The 22,075-nt window shown below is 37.0% G+C and overlaps 1 protein-coding gene and 1 long non-coding RNA gene across 2 annotated transcripts; both read left to right on the top strand.

The window, feature by feature from the left end:
• Positions 1-18,633: 18,633 nt before the first annotated feature.
• Positions 18,634-19,337, top strand: LOC108970312. The gene is made up of 3 exons (XR_001993473.1): positions 18,634-18,795; positions 18,859-19,132; positions 19,201-19,337. It is a non-coding gene; the product is annotated as an uncharacterized LOC108970312 (long non-coding RNA).
• Positions 19,338-21,178: 1,841 nt separating this feature from the next.
• On the top strand, positions 21,179-21,758 carry LOC108970311. Its single transcript, XM_018935627.1, has 2 exons — positions 21,179-21,372; positions 21,447-21,758. Exons 1-2 carry the CDS (start codon positions 21,283-21,285, stop codon positions 21,600-21,602), a joined length of 246 nt encoding a protein of 81 aa, XP_018791172.1. The 5' UTR covers positions 21,179-21,282; the 3' UTR covers positions 21,603-21,758.
• Positions 21,759-22,075: the final 317 nt, after the last annotated feature.

Consider the following 22,075-nt stretch of genomic DNA (forward strand, 5'->3'; position numbering starts at 1 on the left):
GATCTTACACTTTCAGACATTCTTCTCTTTTTTGATGTATACACTGCTTACATAGTTATAGCCGATTTTACTTTCAGATATTAAGGGGTTTTAAAGCAATAGAAGTGAAACACAGAAGCCGATTTGTAATATGCTGAAGGGCTTAAAGAAAATTGTAGAAGTTCTTTCGGATTCACATGAAAGAGTGTAATGACATTTTTGAGGATCTGCCTCGGAATGTAACGTAACTAATCTAATCTTACTGTACTGATCTCATGTTCAAGTTATGTAGAAAAACGTCTACTAGGCTATAGCACTTTAAGTCTTTATATACTTCACCAGCCTCAGAGTAAACGGTTACCGGGGTTTATACGGCTTACTACTGCATTACCTGGGCACAAAAAGTACAGGCAAGTTCTGCAATAAGAACAAAGTAATTAATATATTGGAGCAGGAGGGATTATGGACGTAGCACCATTCCGAATCAGTTAAACTTAAGTAAATTAGACTATCTTCTTAGATTTCAATAACCAAATTTGGGTGAGTATATACTCTGGACGCAAATGAAGAAGAGGTTTAGTAGGGCAGGATGATACAAGCTTTACCTGTACTAACGGCTCCAAAACAGACTGCGACTCTCTATAGTGCTACCAAACTTAGTTAGCATCTTGCAAGCGGAAGTACTGGGTATGAAAAAGGCTTCTGGTGAAAGCAAATGTACTATATATATACATGGATAGCCAATAGACATTGCTAGTTTTATCGGCATTAAAAATTAAATCCACCGTAGCCAAACTTCTAGGAAGACTTTAAGCTTTCTGACAAGTCAACTCCACTTGTCCATAACAAAGAAGCAGATTGGTTGGCCAAGCTAGGAGCCTCTTTAGATGAAATCCTAAGCAGAGTAATTTATTCGCATTTCCAACAAATAGTTTAGAACAGACGGAGATCAATACCAAACTACAAGATAAAGAAGCAGATATCACACAAGTATAATAAGGCTAGATCTAAGGACTTATGTCATAGATCCAGAAATAGTATTTCCAGACTTCCAGCTACTGTAATGGCATTTTGAAGAACATGCGCTAAAAAAGTCTGAGATCTTACAATATTTATTCAGTTGAAAGCTACAAGGAAATATGGAAACCGTTTACAACTTTTTCTGTGAATGCCCAGCTCTAACACAAATTAAACATAGAACCTCTCACCAAACCTTGAATGACTGTGCACAACGGTATAACTTTCCTTGAGACCACCAAATGGCTTGAGCTCAAAGATGAGGCGAGATAGCAAGATCTCGAAGTCCTCAAAAATGGTGCATGCAGTGGTAGTTAAGCCTGGGAGAACATCACTTACAGGTATCAAAAGGAGTCCATTTGTTACTTCAATTTAACACTTGCTTTGGCTCTTCAGTGTTATAATTTTGATATATTATATATTATATATTATATATTATATGCTATATATCATATATTATATATTATATATGTATATCGCGTTTAATTTTAAGGAGTTTTAAAACAACTATTTTGTGAAAAAAACTAATGTGAAATGCGTTAGTTCAAAATCGTACCTATTACCAGTTACTAGTCTTCACCACTGAATTTCCCCAACCCACTCAGTAACATCGAGTAGTCTTAAATATCGGCATTACTCACGCGCTAATCTACATGGAAATCTTGTTAGTATTCATTTGTTAATTTCCTTTACAAGCAAAGTGTTAAAAACTTGATTCTTGAGAACACGCTCCCACCTGCATGGAACATGCACTCAATACGAAACGTGAAATTTATTGCTTCCTTTGTTGTAAATGCTACACGCGAAGATAGTTTGGCTGCTTCAAATTGAATATTGCTTGCTGCCAACGTTAATTTGTGGCCCTAGTTGCAATTCCCGGAGGATAATTAAAAATATTTCCGATACATGGAGCAAATACATGAATGGCTTGCCCGACACATGAGTCTACCATATAAAGCCTGCGTGTGAATGTGTGTGTGATTGTGGGCGAATGAAGTCGGCGAAAAAGGGCAGGTGATAGAAAAGCGCAATAAATTTTCAATTTATGTGGTTGAGTATTTAAGTGATTACTTGCCACGCGCGTTTCCGTTTCCAATAAAATCGTGGAAGTGTATCCTCGCAGCAGCAGCAGCAGCAGCAGCGTTGGCGGCAGCGAGCGGTAAGCGTCAGCAATAGCAATGTGTTAAAAATTGTTGCCACACAAACGCATGAACCCACACACATGGCTGGCAATTTGCGCGCATACTTAACGGTGCAATACTTCGGCGCCCAACCGGCAACGCTGCATTTATACCTTCTCAATTGTGTGTTGCTCATAAATTTCGAAAAGCGTTCAGTTCGCTGGAGAAGTGAGGCGAACCAGCGGCAAAGGTGTTGATTGCAGTCAGATGTGGCGTTTGCAACGTGCTAGAAACCTCTATTTCCGGCGGCGGCAAGTCAGCAGCTGATATTCGCAGCAATAAACGAAGCAACTAACATGGATTTGAAGTTTTATGTGTGGCGCTCGCATGCTTTCTTCCTTCCTAGCTGGCGCTACACGCTTGTAAAAAGACTCACATATGTATAAATGAGTGTATAAGTCGATTGGTTGTAGTTTCAGGAAGTCAGTCTTGATTGAAAGCGAAGTTGCGCGCAATGATGGCGCAGATAATATGCAATTGTTCAAGTGAATGGCTAAGAGCGAACTTTGGCAGAATGCTTTAACCGAAAAATGATATGAAAGAATGACTTACAAGGAAGAAGAAAAAAATATAACTACGGTTGCACGGAAGCTAGAATATCTTTCAGAAATAAGTTTCTTCATAAGAGCTAGTTTTTTTTTTTGGGGAAGCAATTTACTTGGATAGTCCGATCTAGAAAATTTTCTGAGATATTATAGCGCTGGTTTGGGCAATAATCGATGCATAATTTCATGAAGATATGTAGGTGATGACAAAATCGAGTTAGCCCTTTACGCTGGTCATAAATATATAGGGGAAAATTCCTCAAGAGTATCAGATTAAAAAACTTAAGTGTCCGATTTTATTGAAATTCACACAAGTTCTTACTCTTATGATTAAAAATCGCGGCAGTAAATCATTTTGCTACGGGATTGTTCTTTAATAAGTTATGAGTGTTAAAATTTGTCAATTTTGTACTTTTCCTTCAGATAATTTTTTTTTACAAAATTACCAACTTATCTTCATCTCTTCAGAAAATATTCATATTCAGCGTTTTATAATAACTGATGTAAAAATTTTTGAATGGGCGTGGCACCGCCCACATATAGGTGAAAACATATATCTCTGGACCTGCTCGACCAATTTCAATCAAAGTCAGCAGGTAGCGTTACCTTGACATTTTTAGGACACTGTGCGATATCAGACCATGACCACGCCTACTTCCCATGTAATACAATATACATTTTGAAGGTAGATGTAAAGGAATGAAATCTGAACTGAGAAGATCTTACCACTGGCAGATCACAAGTCCACTAAATTTTTATACTCTCGCAATAAAGTTGCTAAAGAGAGTATTATAGTTTTGTTCACATAACGGTTGTTTGTAAGTCCTAAAACTAAAAGAGTCAGATATAGGGTTATATATACCAAAGTGATCAGGGTGACGAGTAGAGTTGAAATCCGGATGTCTGTCTGTCCGTCCCTCCGTCTGTCCGTCTGTCCGTCCGTCCGTGCAAGCTGTAACTTGAGTAAAAATTGAGATATCATGATGAAACTTGGTACACGTATTTCTTGGCTTCATAAGAAGGTTAAGTTCGAAGATGGGCAAAATCGGCCCACTGCCACGCCCACAAAATGGCGGAAACCGAAAACCTATAAAGTGTCATAACTAAGCCGTAAATAAAGATATTAAAATGAAATTTGGCACAAAGGATCGCATTAGGGGGCATCTTTGGACGTAACTTTTTTGGAAAAGTGGGCGTGGCCCCGCCCCTACTAACTTTTTTATACATGTCTCGAAAATTACTATAGCTATGTCAACTAAACTGTATAGGGTCGTTTCTTTTAGGCATTTCCATATACAGTTCAAAAATGGAAGAAATCGGATAATAACCACGCCCACCTCCCATACCAAGGTTATGTTGAAAATCACTAAAAGTGCGTTCACCGACTAACAAAAAACGTCAGAAACACTAAATTTTACGGAAGAAATGTCAGAAAGAAGCTGTACTCAGGCTTTCTTTAAAAATTGAAAATGAGCGTAGCGTCGCCCACTTATGGACTAAAAATCATATCTCAGGAACTACTAGACCGATTTCAATGAAATTCGGTACATAATAGTTTCTTAACACCCTAATGACATGTACCAAATATGGGTGAAATCGGTTCACAACCACGCCTGAAATCTCGATTATCACTTTATCATGCGAGAGTATAAAATGTTCGGTGACACCCGAACTTAGCCCTTCCTTACTTGTTATAATTGCGAACAGTTCTCTAAACTCCCAAAAGATACAGTGTCAAGACCTCCATACTAGAAATTATTTCTAAGTAGCCATTAAGGGTTAGACACCAGCCTTCATCTATTTGATGAGATCATATAAGAGTTTAGAATACATTTTTTTATCGATATTGAATAGGCTCGATCGAAAGCATGCCTGACGATTGGAATTTAAGTATGCTATGGCCTGCTTACAAAGAGCGAGATTTCACAATCTGCAGCGATGACCATGAGTTAATGGGACTTCAGGTTTGGAAAATCAACAACTGACTGGAAGAATCTTGGAAAAACCCCGTGAAAAGACGACCGACACACACCACCTCTCAGTCGATTTTAAAGATACTTTTGCTAGTACGAAAAGGATTTATGATCTTTTGCACATTGACACCGGTACGAGATATACGATGACATTGATATAGTTCAGCGTATTAATAGATAGCATAATATGTCGTTCAAATGGATGAAGACAGTTCAGCTCTGAGAGTATTCGAGGCAATATCCGCTGGGTTAAGCAGAGGAAAGACCATGTGGAGAAGGATCTAGCTAAACTTGTAATCTCCAACTGGCTAAAAACATCGAAAAGAAAAAACGACTGGCGCGCTGTTGTAAACTTGGCTATAAAGAAAAAGAAGGAGATGCGACACGAATCTAGAAACTTTAATAAAATTCCAAAAAGTCGATTAATTAGTTATTGATATTTGCTACAGAAAGTTGTTAGAATTTGGATATTGGAATATTTTCAAAATATTTTCAAAACTGAAGAATAATTCGCTTTCGGCTAAGAATCCTTAATGAGTTAAACAGTCAATTACGAAAATAAAACTAAAATTAGTTATTAAAAGTATTATCAATTACAGACACATTGTTGATTTATCAGTCAGTGGAAGTGGCGAATCGATTAAAGAACTGGTATTAATCTTTGAGACTGACACAATAAAATACAGGGTGGTGCATAAATCGTACTACAAAAACAAATAGAAAATTTTATTTTATTTTATTTAACTATCCTTTTTTTTTTTTAATTATGGACCGTAAGTGACCTCCATGCTCAGCCACGCATTTGAGATACCTAATAAGAAAATTTTCCTTTCGGCTTGAAAGTTTAAAGTCAGGATTGCCTCAATTACCGATTTAATGGATGGCTTCAATTCATCAGCATTTGTTTTTTTTTTTTTGTTTTGCTTGACATAACCCTACACCAAAAATTCGCGCAGTCAGATCAGATGACCTTAGTGAAAGTGCATTTTCTTGATATTAATTAGCTTTCAAATTTCAGTTGAAGCTCCGCAATAACCAGTGTAGCTACTTATGTGTGGAGAAGCTCAATCTTTCTGGAACCAGACGGGAAATGTTTTTAGCACAATTTTAGGTAAAAAAAACTCATTGAACATCTCTGAATAACGTTGCCCATTAACATTTACTGTTACATCGTTTTTTTCAAAGAAGTATGGCCATTTAAATAATTTTTTGGAGAAATTCCACCCATCTATAGAAGCAGCTTATTATTTGAAGTTTGTACGGAAAGACGTTTAAGTCATCATGAATTATCTGTTGTAATTACCGTCTACTGATAACAAGTGGCGAGCCGAAACTCTCGGATTTGCCTGAATTCACCATGCAACAGCCGCCATTGTTTCTTGAACACGAACATATGGATCTCAATGGTACGGTCTTAGTACCAGATTCGGCAAATATGTTTACCAACCGCAAAAAGCTCCATCTACTCAATGGAGTGCCGCCGAAATTCCGTCTGAATTCTTATTGGACAGAAATGACGCATTACAATACCATGCTTGGTAACTCAAACTCTCTTATCCCAAGTATTAATTTTTCAAAAATTTAATAAATAACCTGCCGCACGAAAAAAAGTTATTGCGGTTAGTTTTTGTAATACGATACGTGCAGTCTTCGATTACTTAAACAATTAAGAGTAGCTTATCCAAGGAAAATACTGACATAACACAAAAAAATTGCCTTCTAGTAAAAGAAATGGTGTGAAAAAAAAAATAAAAATTAAAATATAAAATCATGAAAATGTTATAAAAATATTTTACTGATATAACCAAACGTATATAAAACTTGTTTGTAAACCCCAAAGAAAACGAAAAGAAAAAACTGGTTCTATGGATATATATTCTGTTTTAGACTCTGCAAATCGTTAAGTCTAACGAGTGCTATAAATGCATGAACTGACATAAAAATCTTAACTTTCCATTCATCATACTGGGATGTGTGCGTAGTCGAGAAGATAACTGGTATAAACCTAGATAGGTAGACCTAGGTAGACTTTCGTATTGCAGTAGTGAATGAAGCAATCATAGTTATTTAAGATCGCAGGGATTCACTTTCCCGAAGCATCCACTTTTTTATTGAGTTCAAAGTGTTGTTGGTGTCACTTTTAAATTTGTTGATATTAGGCTAGTTCTAAAAATGATGAAGTAGACAAGTGGTGAATGGAACGTACATGTATATTACACTAGCGACTACCTCTAAGGAGGTGTTATTGTATAATCCCTTACTTATTAAATAACCTTTTTCTAAAATAAACATAAAAAGTCACCCAAAATGACACAAGAGGTGATTTTTTAATTACGAATATCTGAATACCCCACCAGATTTTCGACTTCTGCTGCACTTGTGTGCTCTCTCTTCAGTACTTCACTATTAATTACTCCACCACCTAACCTCAAAATCAAACGCTATAACGTCACATTAATTCCATTACATCATATTTTGTTCGCGAAGAAATCAGCACAATCAGTTGAGCAAGAAAATTTCAATTTACAATGGTGTGCTTGCAGTGGGAAACCGTGCGGAAACTAAAGTACGTGTACAGCATGGTTGATGCAAATATTGAATTACGTTGCTCATAATAACTATCAAATGCATGTAACACAATAGTTCCAGGCAGTGACCCCTGACTGGAAGAGAAGTAAAGTTGAGTGGTATGTGAGAGTACTGAGCATGTCACTGGAATTGGTAACCACTGATGTGATTCTTGCTTTGGAATTGGATGCACCCATTTATTTTATTAGATTCATTTCATTTTTGTACAACGTTGCGACCTTTCCGTTAGTGTGGCATAGTCCCAAACCAATTTCAATCTTTATAAAATCTAGCAAAATCCCTTAAATTGGTCGGATTGTGAAAATTTACTCAAGTTGGAAAGCTACATTTAAAGTTTAACCTTATATCAATCAAAAATGGTCATTAGTATGTATAAAACTGTTAAATGCGGTTCTATTAAAACCACTCAACCAATGGTAGGCATACAAGTATTTACTAGAGGTTACTAACAAACATCTCGGTATTTATAATAGATTATCAAAAAAGTCTTGCGGTATTTTTATTGAACTTTTTTTCAATTTTCAATTGTTCATAAAATTTTTTTTTGATGACTCATGCCCAGCTCTTGACCGATACTACGGCTGCTACTATGCCGGTCTCTTTCGATCAATTCAGCGATTTTATTACAATTTTCGACGAGAGGGCTTCCGGAGCGTGGCGCATCTTCGACCACCTCTGCACCAGAACGAAAACGTTGAAACCATAGTTGTGCGGTGGAAATGGAAACTGTATCGAGTCCATAAACTGCACAAATTTTATTGGCGGCTTGAGATGCATTTTTGCCTCTATCGTAGTAGTACTGTAAAATATGCCGTATTTTCTCTTTATTTTGCTCCATGTTTGCGACGCTATAACTCACGAACGACTTAAAAGAAACGACAATCAATCAACCACGTGTTAGCGCGTGAAATGAGCTTTCCAAAAAGGTATAGCATGACCAGATGCGACGAATAAAAGTGGAACTACGCGCTCTCAGCGCCAACTAGCGAAAATACCGCAAGACTTTTTTGACAACCAATATCATGAATATTTTCGAGATGAGACTGATAAAAACAATAACTCTTTTTTACACTCATCCGTGCTTCATTAAGGATGCAGCTGGTGTGCTTCTTCGAAGTGCGTCTTCTTTTATGGCGATATGCTTCCACTCCGTTAGCAGAATTGCTATATAGGTCTTGAGGTCACTGAGAGTCAGCTCAAAGCTAGTCAAGGAATGCAGCAACAACAAGTAATTTCCATATGAAAATGGTCTGGAAAATCTAAAGAGGATGAGCTTGCAAGAAAAGTCATCTTTATCCAAATTTCATCAGGAGAAGAACAAGCAGGTGTTGCGCTGTCTTTCTATATTCGGGTGCTGGAATTATGGACCTTGCGCGAGCACAGCAACCGTTGATCAGTTCTATGACCTAGAGTGGAACGTCAAATTCCCATTGAACTGCTGGCTCTTATCACTTCAATTAAAGGTATCTGAATTGGACACATTCCTATTGGTACTCACACGGTGAGTTTGAAGGTTTTAGAGAATGCAATTTTTCAATATTGCAGTAAGGAAGATGAGGTGGAAACCTCTAGGCCTTTTCTTCTCCACTGTCCAGCTTTTGTCAGACAATGGTTGCATTATCTCAGTTATCATATTGTCTGGATATGAGCCGCCTCAATAAATTCTTGGTAGGCTCTAGACACTTTTCCGATATGCCACATATCTAGGAGTTCTGGGACAGGCGTCTCTATGTAGCTGCCCAAATGGATTATAAGTTGCTCCACGAGATATCATACTAATAACTAACCTAAAACTACACATGATATGCTTGATAGTACCAATTCCGATACTTTATTCATGGAGAGTATTACCGCTGCCGAACAGACATGGGTTTATGAGCAAACACCAAAAAATTATGCAAAAGCCGCTCAGAAGTCATTTGTTCATTGTTTTTTTTCGATTGGTTTGATGCATGGTGAATTTGTTCCGGAGGGACATATTGAGACGCTTGCATGAGAACATCCGTCGAAACCGGTCGGAATTTTGGAAAAACATTTCATGGATTTTAAATAACGATAATGTATCATCCCATCGCAAATGACAATGAATACCATCGGTCAACCCTGTATTCACTAGATTTCCCAGTTTTCAGTCTATTGAAGAGATAAAACCAAATGCGCTGAAAGAGCTGAAGGCCATCCCAAGTGCTTACGACAAGCGTTTCGAAGACTGGAACTGCTGGCATAAGTGTATTACCGCTGATGGGGAATGCTTTGAAAGCGAAATATCCGGGTTTCTCACAATATATAACATAAGTTTCAGCACTTGATTGAAGAAAATTATCTCTAATAACTGTATTTTATAACAAGTGCGCCATATCGTTCCTGGCAGCCTTAGTACAGTGTTAGAGTGACCGCACAGAACAAACTTCTTGTAAGCACATGTGTGGACACAACTTTTAATATTGCATGAATATATTTAAAATGTAAATTATTCCATTACTTGTGACCACAAAGCAAACAAAAAACAAAATTGATCCACATTTAAACTTTTTCGACAGCCACCTTGTGTATAATCGATTGAGCGTGGTTTAGGTCGCCTCAAGTGAAATGCAAACGCTTTGACGTTTATGAAGGTTAGAGAGGTATTCAAAGTTTCGCTTTAGATGTAATAAGACTTCACACTTTGTGTTTTTAAAACGAATTAAGTTTTTGGGTTTCGCAAACACCTACACGCACTCACACACATGAGCGCACAAATTCGTCAATATACTCGTATATATAATACAGTGTGGCTCAAGCCAGATAGAAATTTCAAACAATAAAATTTATAATTTTAAAAATAAAGGTTGCTTACGTTGTTCCAGTTCCAACCGCAGCTTCTGCTGGTGACGTCACTTATCCTGCGATTACCGTTCCCAATACTGCCAGGGTAACCGGAATGGACCCGTATTTTTAACTGGTCCGCTACAACAACAACAGCTAATTCTTCGAGATACATCTAAAAGAAATTTTGCAATGAAATAGTTTTAGTAATAGATGTTCTCGGCTTCAGGATAATTTGTTCTTGATTTTCGGAGAAAATCATTTTTACAAAAAATAGAAATTGAAAAACCGCGACGATCCTTTCTTCGTGTTTTTAAGAAGCAGTATTCTTCTCTTTATTGGCGTAAGCACCGCTTGCGCGGCTATTGCAGAATTGACTTTTCATTGAGTTTGTTGATTACGTAACGGGTTCCAAACTCAGCGCACAACCCTTAGGAGTACCGGTTCGCCTACTCGCTTTAGCTCGCCTACAAATGGATGTTTTTTTGGCTACCTTGAGTATACTTGGTGTAAGATCGGAAGTCGTAAACTGCTTTAGCCATGTGTGAAGAACCATTTCTGGGCCATACCAAGTGAATGACGCTCAGAGTACTTTCCACACTTGTGTGAACTTCTACACATGACTCCATCCTCCACTTGTGGTATTGATTTCATTGAAATCTACAGAGATTTTTTTTTAACTACAGTGGTCTACAATTCAAAAACCTAGTTTTGAGGGAAACGCGTTTGAAGTACACGAAAATTGTAGAGCGCCGTAGAGCCCTTTGCTAATTATCAAACAACTCGAAAAGTATGTGTTGGATTTTCGTAAAACTTTCGTAGAATAGACAAAAGATATTATAATTTAAAAAAATCTAAAGAAAGATTGACATGTGAAGTAAAATTTGAAAGCTAAACTCTGTGTAAATATCCTAGGTCAGGATGTGAAAATTATTTCTCTAAATAGTACATACGCGAACTAAGTGGTGCGTTTTTTCGGCAAAATCAATTAATTTTATTTAAAATAGTCTCCTTCTGCTTCAATACAGCTTTTTGCACCATTCAAAAGCATGTCGAACGAGTGTTTTAGCTCGTTGGGCAGTACGGCCGCCAGTATGCCGGTGCAAGCCTTTTGAATGGCCTCTACGTCTGCATAACGCTTTCCTTTCATGGGCAAATGCATTTTTCCAAAAAGGAAGAGTCGCATCGTGCTATATCAGGTGAATACGAGGAGTGGTTAATGGTTAAAATGTGATTTTTGGTCAAATAATCGGTCACAAGCGTCGACCGATGAGAACAATTTTTGGTCGTCAGTCAATTTGGCCGCGGACCACACCGTTCACACACCTTTCGTAAATCGCCCAAATGTTCGGTAAAAATGCGATAAATCGATGTTTTCGGAGTGTTCAATTCAACTGAGGCACAGTTTCGATGGAATTTCCGGTGATCACGGATTTTGATTGGCCTACATGTTGATCGTCATTTATGTCCTCACGCTGATTATTTGCCAGAACGACCACTATCTGATCACTATAGCATATATATAGTTGCAAGCTATTTTATGGAAAACTATTTTATATGACAAGACCTATTAATAGGTTACTTCACAAAGTAACGTTGTAGTCTTTGTCTTCATCTCAGATGATCCATCCGTTGAGTCTACCTTTCGATGACTCGTTCGAGCATTTCGACTGGTAATTGCGAATAACACGCGTGCTATTTTTTTCCAAGGCCTGAATGGCATACAGATTATCCGCATAGTTTTTAGACTTTACATATCCTCACAGCAAAAAGTTTAATGGTGTGATATCACATGATCTTGGTGGCCATTCGATTGGTCCAAAATCAATAAATCCATCAATCGATGCAATGTGTGGGAAGTGGCGCCCTCTTGTTGAAACCAATTGTTGCCGAGATCACGAGTTTCAATTTCAGGCATCAAATTGTCGCCTTACAATCCACGCCAAACCGTTTTATTTTTTAGATTAAATATATCTTGAATGCTTGCAGGTTGCTCTTCGTCTCAAAAGAGACAATTTAACTTGTTTATATATCAACCGGACAAAAATGCGCCTCATCGTTAAACAAAATTTAGGCCGAAAACGTTGGATATTCTTGGAACTTTTCGAAGTGGTATCATTTGGAAAGGTCGGGCGGCTGCAGTTGTAACACAAGCTGTATTTTGTACACTTTCAATTCAAGATATCGACGTAAAATGCGTCAATTCGTTCTAGACGCCAGTCCGAGTTGCTGAGAACATCGCCAAATCGACTCTCCGCTGTCTTCGAGTACACTTTCAGCTACGGCTGCTATATTTTCTTCAATGCGTGTTGGATGTCGAATATTATCCAGTAAAGAAAGCTGGGTATTAATATGTGTTTTTATAATTTTTGGAAAAATTTCTGTTACACCCTGTATTGCCAAAAGTGTGTAGGTTTCATTCTAGCGGCATTTACGCACACTGGCAATGGGGTTGAAGGCATTCATTCGTTTCGTATGCAAATTTATTATGCTGAAGATTAAAAGTTCCTCAAACAAAGTTTACGTTTAAATTTTTCATTAGAAAAAATTTTCATGCTTGCCGAAATGGCGCCGCCCACAAACGGACATATGTGCACAGACTTTATACAGCCACCCAAGAAATTAGCTGAGGGAGTGAAAACGAGCAGCAAGCTTACCAAGAGTGTGTACAATATGTCCACGAATACAAACGCAACATTGAAACATTGCATGTATGTGTGTGTGTGTGTATACAAGTATGTGTGGGTGCAAGCATATCATATTCATATCATGTGTGGCACTACCCACGCATGCGTGTGTGTGTGTATGTTCATCTTTTCCAGCTTAGCGGTTTCCTTTTACAATTCTTAAGACGCTCTTTGATATGTGTGTGTGTCTGTGTTTGTGCGTACGTGGCGTTGTTTTTGTGGCAGTTGCAAATTGTCTTTAGGGCTTTAACCCAAAATTGGTTGGAGCGCTTTGGTCCTTGTAAATGTTGTGTCTTCATTTGAATTTCTTCGAGAACTTTTACCAAACTTATTTGCAAACTAAATAAGATTCTGACGCAAAGCAACTGAAAGCTGGCAGCACACGCACACATACACAGCACCGCCATTACATGTTGCTGTCGCTTTATTAACATTTCTCTAGCGTGAAGGCACTTTGCGATAATCGTTCGCTTGTGGCGTTTAGTATTTTAGACGAATATGCCTTGGTTGTTTTGTTGTTCTTGCTGTGCGATTGCAAGTTGTGGTCATTGTTGTGGAAAAATTCCAACCAAGCAGCGGTATCCAGCTTAATGCTGCGTATATATACCGATATAACTGTTATGAATCCAATAAGGACGCTGCACATTTCGAGCTGTGTAAATGTTTCCTCATTCGATTTCCGCTTAAGTTGACTTGTTTGTCCCCGTGTGCGTATTGTTGTTGGGCGTGTTGCTTCCACAAGCGTGTGAATGCTGACAACTTCGAGCGAAACTTCGAAACTGCATGCAAGCGCACACCTCCAAAATCAATCCATATAAGCATATATATATATATGTATATATAAATATCGGTTGTCGATTTGGTGTTTGCAATCGCAAGTGCAATTGTATGCATTCGAGCAATGCGTTGTTGCACAGCAGTGCGTGCGTGGGCGTGTGCCGAATCGATTGCATTCTTTGCGCAACAATTCGGAAATTTTCAATATATTTTGCACAAAATTTAAATATAAATTCCTTACTCGCAAATGCTTCTTTTAAGGCTCGTTGCTTGCTGCTCGCTTTTTTTTGTGCTGCATTTTGGCAGATATTAAAATTCCCAATGCTATTACAGTCGTTGAGTTTTATATTGCAATAAAGGCAATAAAGAATGCAAGAAATTGTGAGGAGCGCAGCTTGTGCTGAAAACGAATTATTGACGAGTTTTGGACGAGTTGGCTTTGAGTGGTCAGCAGCTGGTATTTTAGATGATTCTGAGTTTAAATATTGCACAAACAGTTAGAAATGTTTGTATTTCATGCAGCAGCATGCAGTTGTACGCTGCATCTGACTTATTGCTCAGAATGAGGAGATATACTACTGTGATCAAATTGTATGGTGAATTTTGTCCATTTCATCTCTTTCAAAGTAATCCTCGCGGCACGATATTAGTTGAAAATGTGTCGAAATGATCACGAAGTCGGCTAAAGCTGGAAGGCAAATCATCCCTGGCAAGGGATGTGCCCTGGGTTAGGGACCTGCCACGTAAAAAACAACCCCTATGTTGTAGAGTTATGAATAATGACAACATATGTGACCTGGTCTACGTAAAGGGAGCTAATGTGCGAAAACTAGTTTTCTGGGAAACAGCTGTTAAAAATCTCATCTTCCATCCGAATCAACTAAAAAGTGAAAATTGATTTTTTGGATTTTTTGACACCTAAGCCCTCTTTCCGTAGACCAAGTCACATATTATGAATCGGCGTTACGAGTTTTCGAGAGTAAGGTTCTGCAGACGATTTATGGTTCTTTGCGCATTGGCAACGGCGAATACAGCTGTCGATGAAACGATGAGCTGTACGAGATATATGACGACATATTTCATATATATAAGGGTATATGTTAGTTCCCAATTTGATTGATTTTTTTCCAAAAGCGCCTTGAAGTTTCAGTATTTGCCCTAAAAATGGGGATCCAATGTCGACAGTCATAATAAATTTTTTTTTTAAATTAATTTTTTATATTCGAATATCACTTTTTTAAATAAGTCCTATGTAAAGTACTAAGTGGGAGCGGTAAAATTATTTAGACACGAATTTAATTGAAAAGCTTGTTTACATTGGATTAATTTTTAAGTCAAAAATTTAAACTTCGAGATATTTGTAACATTGCTAAACTCGCGATAAACGCGCCATAATAAAGAATTCACTTACAAAAAATGTGTAGACTCTCTGATCGACAGAAGTGGCCACCGTTTTATGGGTTCATAAGCTGAAAATCTACTACGACTACCAGGAGAAAGAGCCAAGTGTCACAGCAATCTAAACAAATTGATGAAACTGTTTCGCCACTCAATTGCAGAAAAAATGGCACTTTTTGCAAAAGGAATAAAACAATTTTTTTTTAATTATTGTTTTTGTGATTTAATTTGCTATGCTGAATATAATTCAGAATAAATTATTCCTTTGTAAAGCCAGAATAATGGCTATGGTTAAATCTCACCTATAGATAAAAATAAACTCAACACAAATAGTATGAATCTTCTGTGGGTTTTTTCGAATCGAGTCTATTTGGACTTTTTTCAGCAGTCTTACCAAGAAACAGGTGCTAAATAGATCTTTTACGTATTAGTCAGAAGTATACTGAGTGTGCGCAAGATTTTGTAGTACACGCCAAGTCCACGTGAGGATCTGCTTTTCATTAGAAAAACGGTGGAAGTAAGCTGTGGATAGCGCAACTACGCAATCATTTAATATATGACTAATAATACTGGGATCTGTGTTTATAAATTTAATGTCAACTCCACACTTTTTTTATTGCAATTATTTTCAACCTGGCATTTGGTGTTGGAAAATCGGAATAGTTTAATACAAAAGAACAGCCGCTAAATGTCATATAATACTAAGTAGTGTAGTCGTAAAAGACTACAAATGAAATTATTTAAGTTTAGATTTACCTACCTTACCGCAACACAGCAGCAACGAAAAGCCACACACCCGTATAATATATGGTATATGTAGGTATAAGGCAGCAGGCTAAGGACAGCACTTGCAAAGAAATACCCAGTCGACCAAATTAAACTGCATTATTTAGTTGATGCATGATCCAAGCGCTACAAAACAGAAACATTTAATTAAATAGCTGATTATATGATTAAAAGGATGTTAGAAGCTTTGTAATTATTAAACTGAGTTTCAGATACACTTCCCCAATCCCACGTTGAACTTATTAAATATTAGATATATATCAAAATTATACATTATTTTGCTTTTGGCTCAGCTTCAAAAAAGAAAAATTTATTTATAGAATGGGTGGGTCTGCCGAAAAATTTTTGCGTTTTCTAACACTAACGCTTTAAGGAATACTTGTGTAATAAGGAGCAATATTCACTTTCACTAAGCTTCTGCGAAATCCTCACACTTTTTGTATATATATGTGTGTATATAACTTAATATTCTTCAAGTCTTGTACTACAGTTCACTGGGTAGCCAAGTGAATGTGTGACTTCGGCTACAAACGTAACATTTTACAAAACTTTTTAAATTAAACAAGCTAGCCAAACCACCAAAGTGAAAGCGTCTGTTACTACAAATTAATGTAGCGGTTTGAACCTTAAGGAGCAACACCATGGACACCTACGCACCGGCAGTAAGAGTAATACAATTCCAGTTGTCTAAGTCTTAAGTACATTTACGGTTATCCATACATATGTATATTTATAAACATATACACATGTTGCAAATATGCATGGGTAACTAAGAAGACTAGAGGTTATAAGATGGCTCCATTTTGTGAAGTGAAAGTGTTTAATTGTTTTGGGCAATCTGGTTTTCTGGCAGGCAAATTAAATACTTTTACAAACCGCATAGTACATATTTATGTAGACATATCTTGAGATATATGTATATATATGTTTATATGTATGCAATATAAAAAGTTATAACATATGTACCTAAAAAGTACAAAGCGTCTTTTTAAGTGGACAAGCTTCTGTGTTATAAATACCGGACCGATAAATCTATACTAATGCGGTTAGGCTACGTTCGTCTGGTACTCTAAGGAGACACACATAGACTAGTTTGGGTCCTTTGCGTTATCAAATGGAATTTTATTACGAGGTCCTAGAGAAGTGCCTGCGCTTGACACCAATTTTAGTAGACTCTGTGGCCTTGCTATCGGCACCTCTCCAAGGCTTACAGTGCAATCTTGTGGACGCGAGATAAATACACTAGTGGAGCTCCATTATTTTCCTGGTTGGCTCAATCATGTTTCCATAGTACCTTCTATCGAATGCCAGTAAGAACTTCGTATATTGCTGATCTACCGTCTTAGACATGATTTTTGCATTTTTGCACCAAGGTAGCTGGTAACCGTATTTTTTTTTGGAAAAGTGGTCGTGGCCCCGCCCCTACTAAGTTTTTAATACATATCTCGGAAACTACTATAGCTATGTCAACCAAACTTTACAGATTTGTTTCCTTGAGGCATTTCCATATACAGTTCAGAAACGGAAGAAATCGGAGAATAACCCCGCCCACCTCCCAACAAAGGTTATGTTGAAAATCACTAAAAGTGCGTTAGCCGACTAATCAAAAACGTCAGAAGCACTAAATTTCACGGAAGAAATGGCAGAGAGAAACTACATCCAGGCTTTTTTTAAAAATTGAAAATGGGCGTGGTGTCGCCCACTTATGGACCAAAAACCATATCTCAGGAACTACTAGACCGATTTCAATGAAATTCGGTACATAATAGTTTCTTAACACCCTGATGACATATATGAAATATGGGTGAAATCGGTTCACAACCACGCCTTCTTCCAATGTAACGCTATTTTGAATTCCATCTGATGCCTTCTCTGTATAATATATACATTAGGAACCAATGATGATAGCGGAATAAAACTTTACACAAATACGGTATTTGATGCGAGAGTATAAAATATTCGGTGACACCCGGACTTAGCCCCTCCCTACTTGTTCTAAATGGTTCTTAGCGCTTCCGTTATGCTCAGTTCGAGTCTCTGAACTTTCTCCATTCAGTAGTAAATTTCCTTAAACCTATGGCTTTACTCTACTTCGTTGTAGAGCGGAGTTAGTTTTACAATCACGGTGTAGCTTGAGAAAGTTGAAAGGGAGAATATCCGAAGTTGTGCCTTGTTAGCCTTTTTCAGTCTTTCAACTATATTGTGCTTTAACAGTTTGTTGACCAATACTGCCCCAAGGATTTGTTGCAGTTCTTGAGAAAGAGTTGTCTTCCATTTATCAAAGACAGTCGTTTTGGAAGTATTTTGAATTTCGAAGTTAAAACAAGCAGATCCGTTTGTGCTGTATTCAACCGCAGAGCGATGACCAATTCTGGACTGTACTGAGTGTGTTGAACTCGTTTAATAAACTTCGATATCTTTTTTTTTTATCGAGAAATTTTACGAAGCAAATCTATGAACTAAATATTAGTTCCCGAAAATAAATTCGACCTAAGCATTTGCTCTAAAGGTCTTCATAAATTGATTCTTCAATTTTCTTTCAGAAAATGTCTGTTTTCGTATCGATTGTATCCTATTTTTAAACCGTCGAAGAACCTGCGCCTGGTTAGATATGAAATTCATTCATGCAGGATATAACTATGAGTCCGTTTTTGAACAGTGACCTAATGCTGCACAATAGTAAATCAATAGGGTCTATAGCACATTGAAGTACCTACTGATCCGGCCGTCTTCATATTGAATTTTAATTGTTTTTACTTACTGTCGGAATTACGAACAGAGTCATTTTATATTCTATAAGTGGCAACTCTCCATTTATAACAATGACTTCATGAAAGCAAATACTTTCTTTGATTGCTTCAAATTTTGTTTGAATTTTAGATAATGTCAGCTAACATTTCTTTTTGAAAGAAGTCAAATTTGTTTTGTTACAGAAACGCATAACTTGTTGAATAGAAAAATAATTACATAAATCACTCACAAAAATCCAATAATGACTCTGGAGCAGCAGAGTTCACTTGAAGTAAAGCAAAAGAAAGAGTTAACTCTTTTCCAAAAGGTTTGTCAATTTGAAGAAAAATAAAAAATTATTATATTTTTGTATATATTTGCATATTTTTAGATTACATTCTTCTTTATTGGCATTTCGTCAGCTTTCACCGTTTACGCTTTGATACGCTTCTCAAACGGTTTACTTTTCGAGTCGAAGCCACACGCCATCCAACATGGCTCCGCGCACCTAACCGAAGACTTGTTACAATTGTAACCTTTTTTAGCCACCTCGAGTTTATTTTACATACACACTTTCCTTAGCAATGCTTGATTTAGAAAGAAGCTCAGTACGCAGTAACCGGCGTGATGTAATCTTCCAATTCCTAGTTCGAGCTAATAATTGTGTGAGTCCATTCTAGTTAAGCATTTTAATTGGAGAGTTTAAAACTTAAATATATTTTTCTTTTTACAGATTTTTGGATTCGCATTAACGGGCTTAATAACAGTGAGCCTTATTATCATTGCCTTGTGGCTTATAAGATTTATGGATACTTTGTTCGGAGTGTACAAAAGAAAGAATGTAAATCCTGAAGGGCAATAATCAAATTGATATCAAATAATTTTGCGTGTATTTAGTTCTTTTTAAAACATAGATATTTTTATATGAAGAATTAATTGCCCCTTCCTTAAAATGTCCCGTTGACAATGATCTAAGCAATAGTTCACACCAAAGTTTCAACTAAAGCTACGTGGGCGGTTCGGTAGGTGGTTAGCAAACGATGAGTGTAAGATAGTGCTTGCTATACACAAGTCGGAAATAAAGAAGACCAAAAGAGTTGCACGCAAATTTTTCAGCGAAAGCAGGGTACTACGAATCCTCAATTAAAGCATTCGGTTACGACGTTTTAAACCCCTTCTCGCAATAAAGTATATCGTAAAAGTGAGCGTGGTGATTGGATTTTAAGTGGTTTGTAGTTGTTAAAAGCACTTATCCATTAAAGAGCCTCTCAGAGCACTTCAGAACGGCGATACAGCTTTATTAGATGAGTGCAATCTCACATTGTCGTTAAAATCCAGTATACTTCCGCAATTTCAGTGGACGGTAAAGATGTCATACATCTGGTTGACCCCCACGTATATTGACGCAAACTCGGTTATGTTAGGCCACATTCTCGAGGCTTGGAGGTATGAAAATAAAGCATTCATCCCGAACGCCGCAATGATTTCTCATAAAAATGCCAATTGAAGTGGGTGCTGTAAGCCCAGAGATAAGATATTAGGGCCTCGTCACGCCTACAGTAAAAGAAAGTCGGTGATACTGCTCTGTACGCCATTGTGATTGAGCTGGAAGGAGTCCTTGCAATAGAAATATGTTGAACTGGGGTCATTTCTCAACATTGAGGGTGCATTCAACAATCTGCGGCTGGAAGCAGTCATTACTGCCCTGAAGAGATTTGAGGTTGCCTCATATAATGTCTTTTCTGTGGTGTCGAATAGCATCAACAAAGTACTGTTTCTTTTAGTCTGGATCTTAGTGGTAAATGGCCTATTGAAAAAACTCGAGGAACGAGGCTGTCGGAAGATAGCTTATACAGCTGATTTTGATCTCATAAAAAATTGCAAAATATCGTTTCCTATCGAAAAGTAGAAGTAATAGGGCTGTAGCCTTACCAAATAGAAAGCTATCACGGAAACCCATAGTTGAGGAGGTGGTACGCAAAGAATTTTTTCCCTTATATTGTTGTGAAGGAGCTGTTGGGAAGTAGAGGAGTCTCTCACCAAAAGCCTACGGGACACTGGACACATTAAAGGTCTCAGAGTGGATGTGTCCCTCCAATTAAACCAAATTTCAATGGTCCACATTGAAAAATAATAAGCATACAACAAACATACAAATCAGCGTTCTTTTCTCATGAATAGATGGATATCGGCGACAGAAAAATTAATCTTGGACGGTCAGTTAGAGTCGAGCATTAGCATTATTCTTTGGATGGACATTTGACTAATTATCTCATCATTCTATGCTTGGTAACTAGCTTTTGTGCTTGTTAAGTTAGAGTTGAAAAATAGTTTCGAAATACCACCAGTCTGTTAATTTAATTTCATATTTATTTATATGTATATTTATGGTATATCGAAATAGAAAATGGAAGATGGTTGGCTTTGAATAATACTTCTTTTAGTAACCGCATCATATCAAGAAATAGTTCTGTCTGCTTTCAGTCTATAAATCATCTACGGCAGATCATACGGAAACTAATATTGGGATGGTTATTGGGGAGTGTCATTGGAAAATAGGTCTTCAATTAGATTTAGATCACAGCCAAACGGCATTTATGTTAAATAATAAGATTAAACGAGTCAAACATGATATGATATTTAGTAGCCACCTTTGGCTTAGGATATAGTATTTTCAACTTTCCTCTTTATTGAACAAAGAACACTTCAAATTCAAAGTCAAAATCTTTTTTGAAAAAAAAAAATATCAATAATAAACATAAAATAGAAAGTTTTAGAATACGAAAAACAAGAAGAGCGAAGAAAAGAGAGCGCAATGAAGGAAGTGCCACGAGATAAAGCTATCGATATAGAAGGAAATGTCGCTGAGCCAATCGAAAACTTAAGACTCAAACTAATTTACAAAGTAGCTAAAACAACCATAAACTTATTTTTAACAACAAAAAAGAACGTAGTGAATTTTGTATCAACTCATTACAGATTGTGTTCTTCACATTGGGAATATTAGCCACGCTTACAATATTAATTTTGATCCGTTTATCGGACAATTTGGTAATTGAGAAGAAAAGACAAGCCTTAAGACACTTCGAGGAGCTTGCTAGTCATGTAATTGAGCACCAAAACCATTCTATTTGAAGTGGCAATACATAGTATGTATATTCATGGCAGACTAAAGCAGAGTTTCTTATGGCTATATACATAGAGACCGTTGAGGCAGCATTCGATTACGACTTATTATATTTACATATTTGATATTTTAAATTAAAATTTAATTATATAATTTAAATGAAAGATTTGGAGATGATTGAGTTATCTACCATTTGTAGGAAGAGAGAGAGAGAGAGAGAGAAAGAGAGTGTTGTGCTTTTTTGGGGGATTATACGGTATGAAAGATTTCTTTATTATTATTCAAGCCTCCCTTTAATATTAGAGAGTCGAGATATAAAAAAAAAATCGAAGAAGAAGATCCAGTCGAAGAAAGGAATCGTTGAACTTTATTATGAAAGTTCACATATTGTAAAGAATGTATTTGGCGCATGGTCAATATAATCGGCCTACTGAGCATAGTATTCGCGACACCATCACCCATCTTGAAACTCGGTATACAT

This window comes from Bactrocera latifrons, unplaced genomic scaffold (assembly GCF_001853355.1).
Source record: "Bactrocera latifrons isolate USDA-ARS-PBARC rearing strain unplaced genomic scaffold, ASM185335v1 scaffold_298, whole genome shotgun sequence".
NCBI lineage: Eukaryota > Metazoa > Arthropoda > Insecta > Diptera > Tephritidae > Bactrocera > Bactrocera latifrons.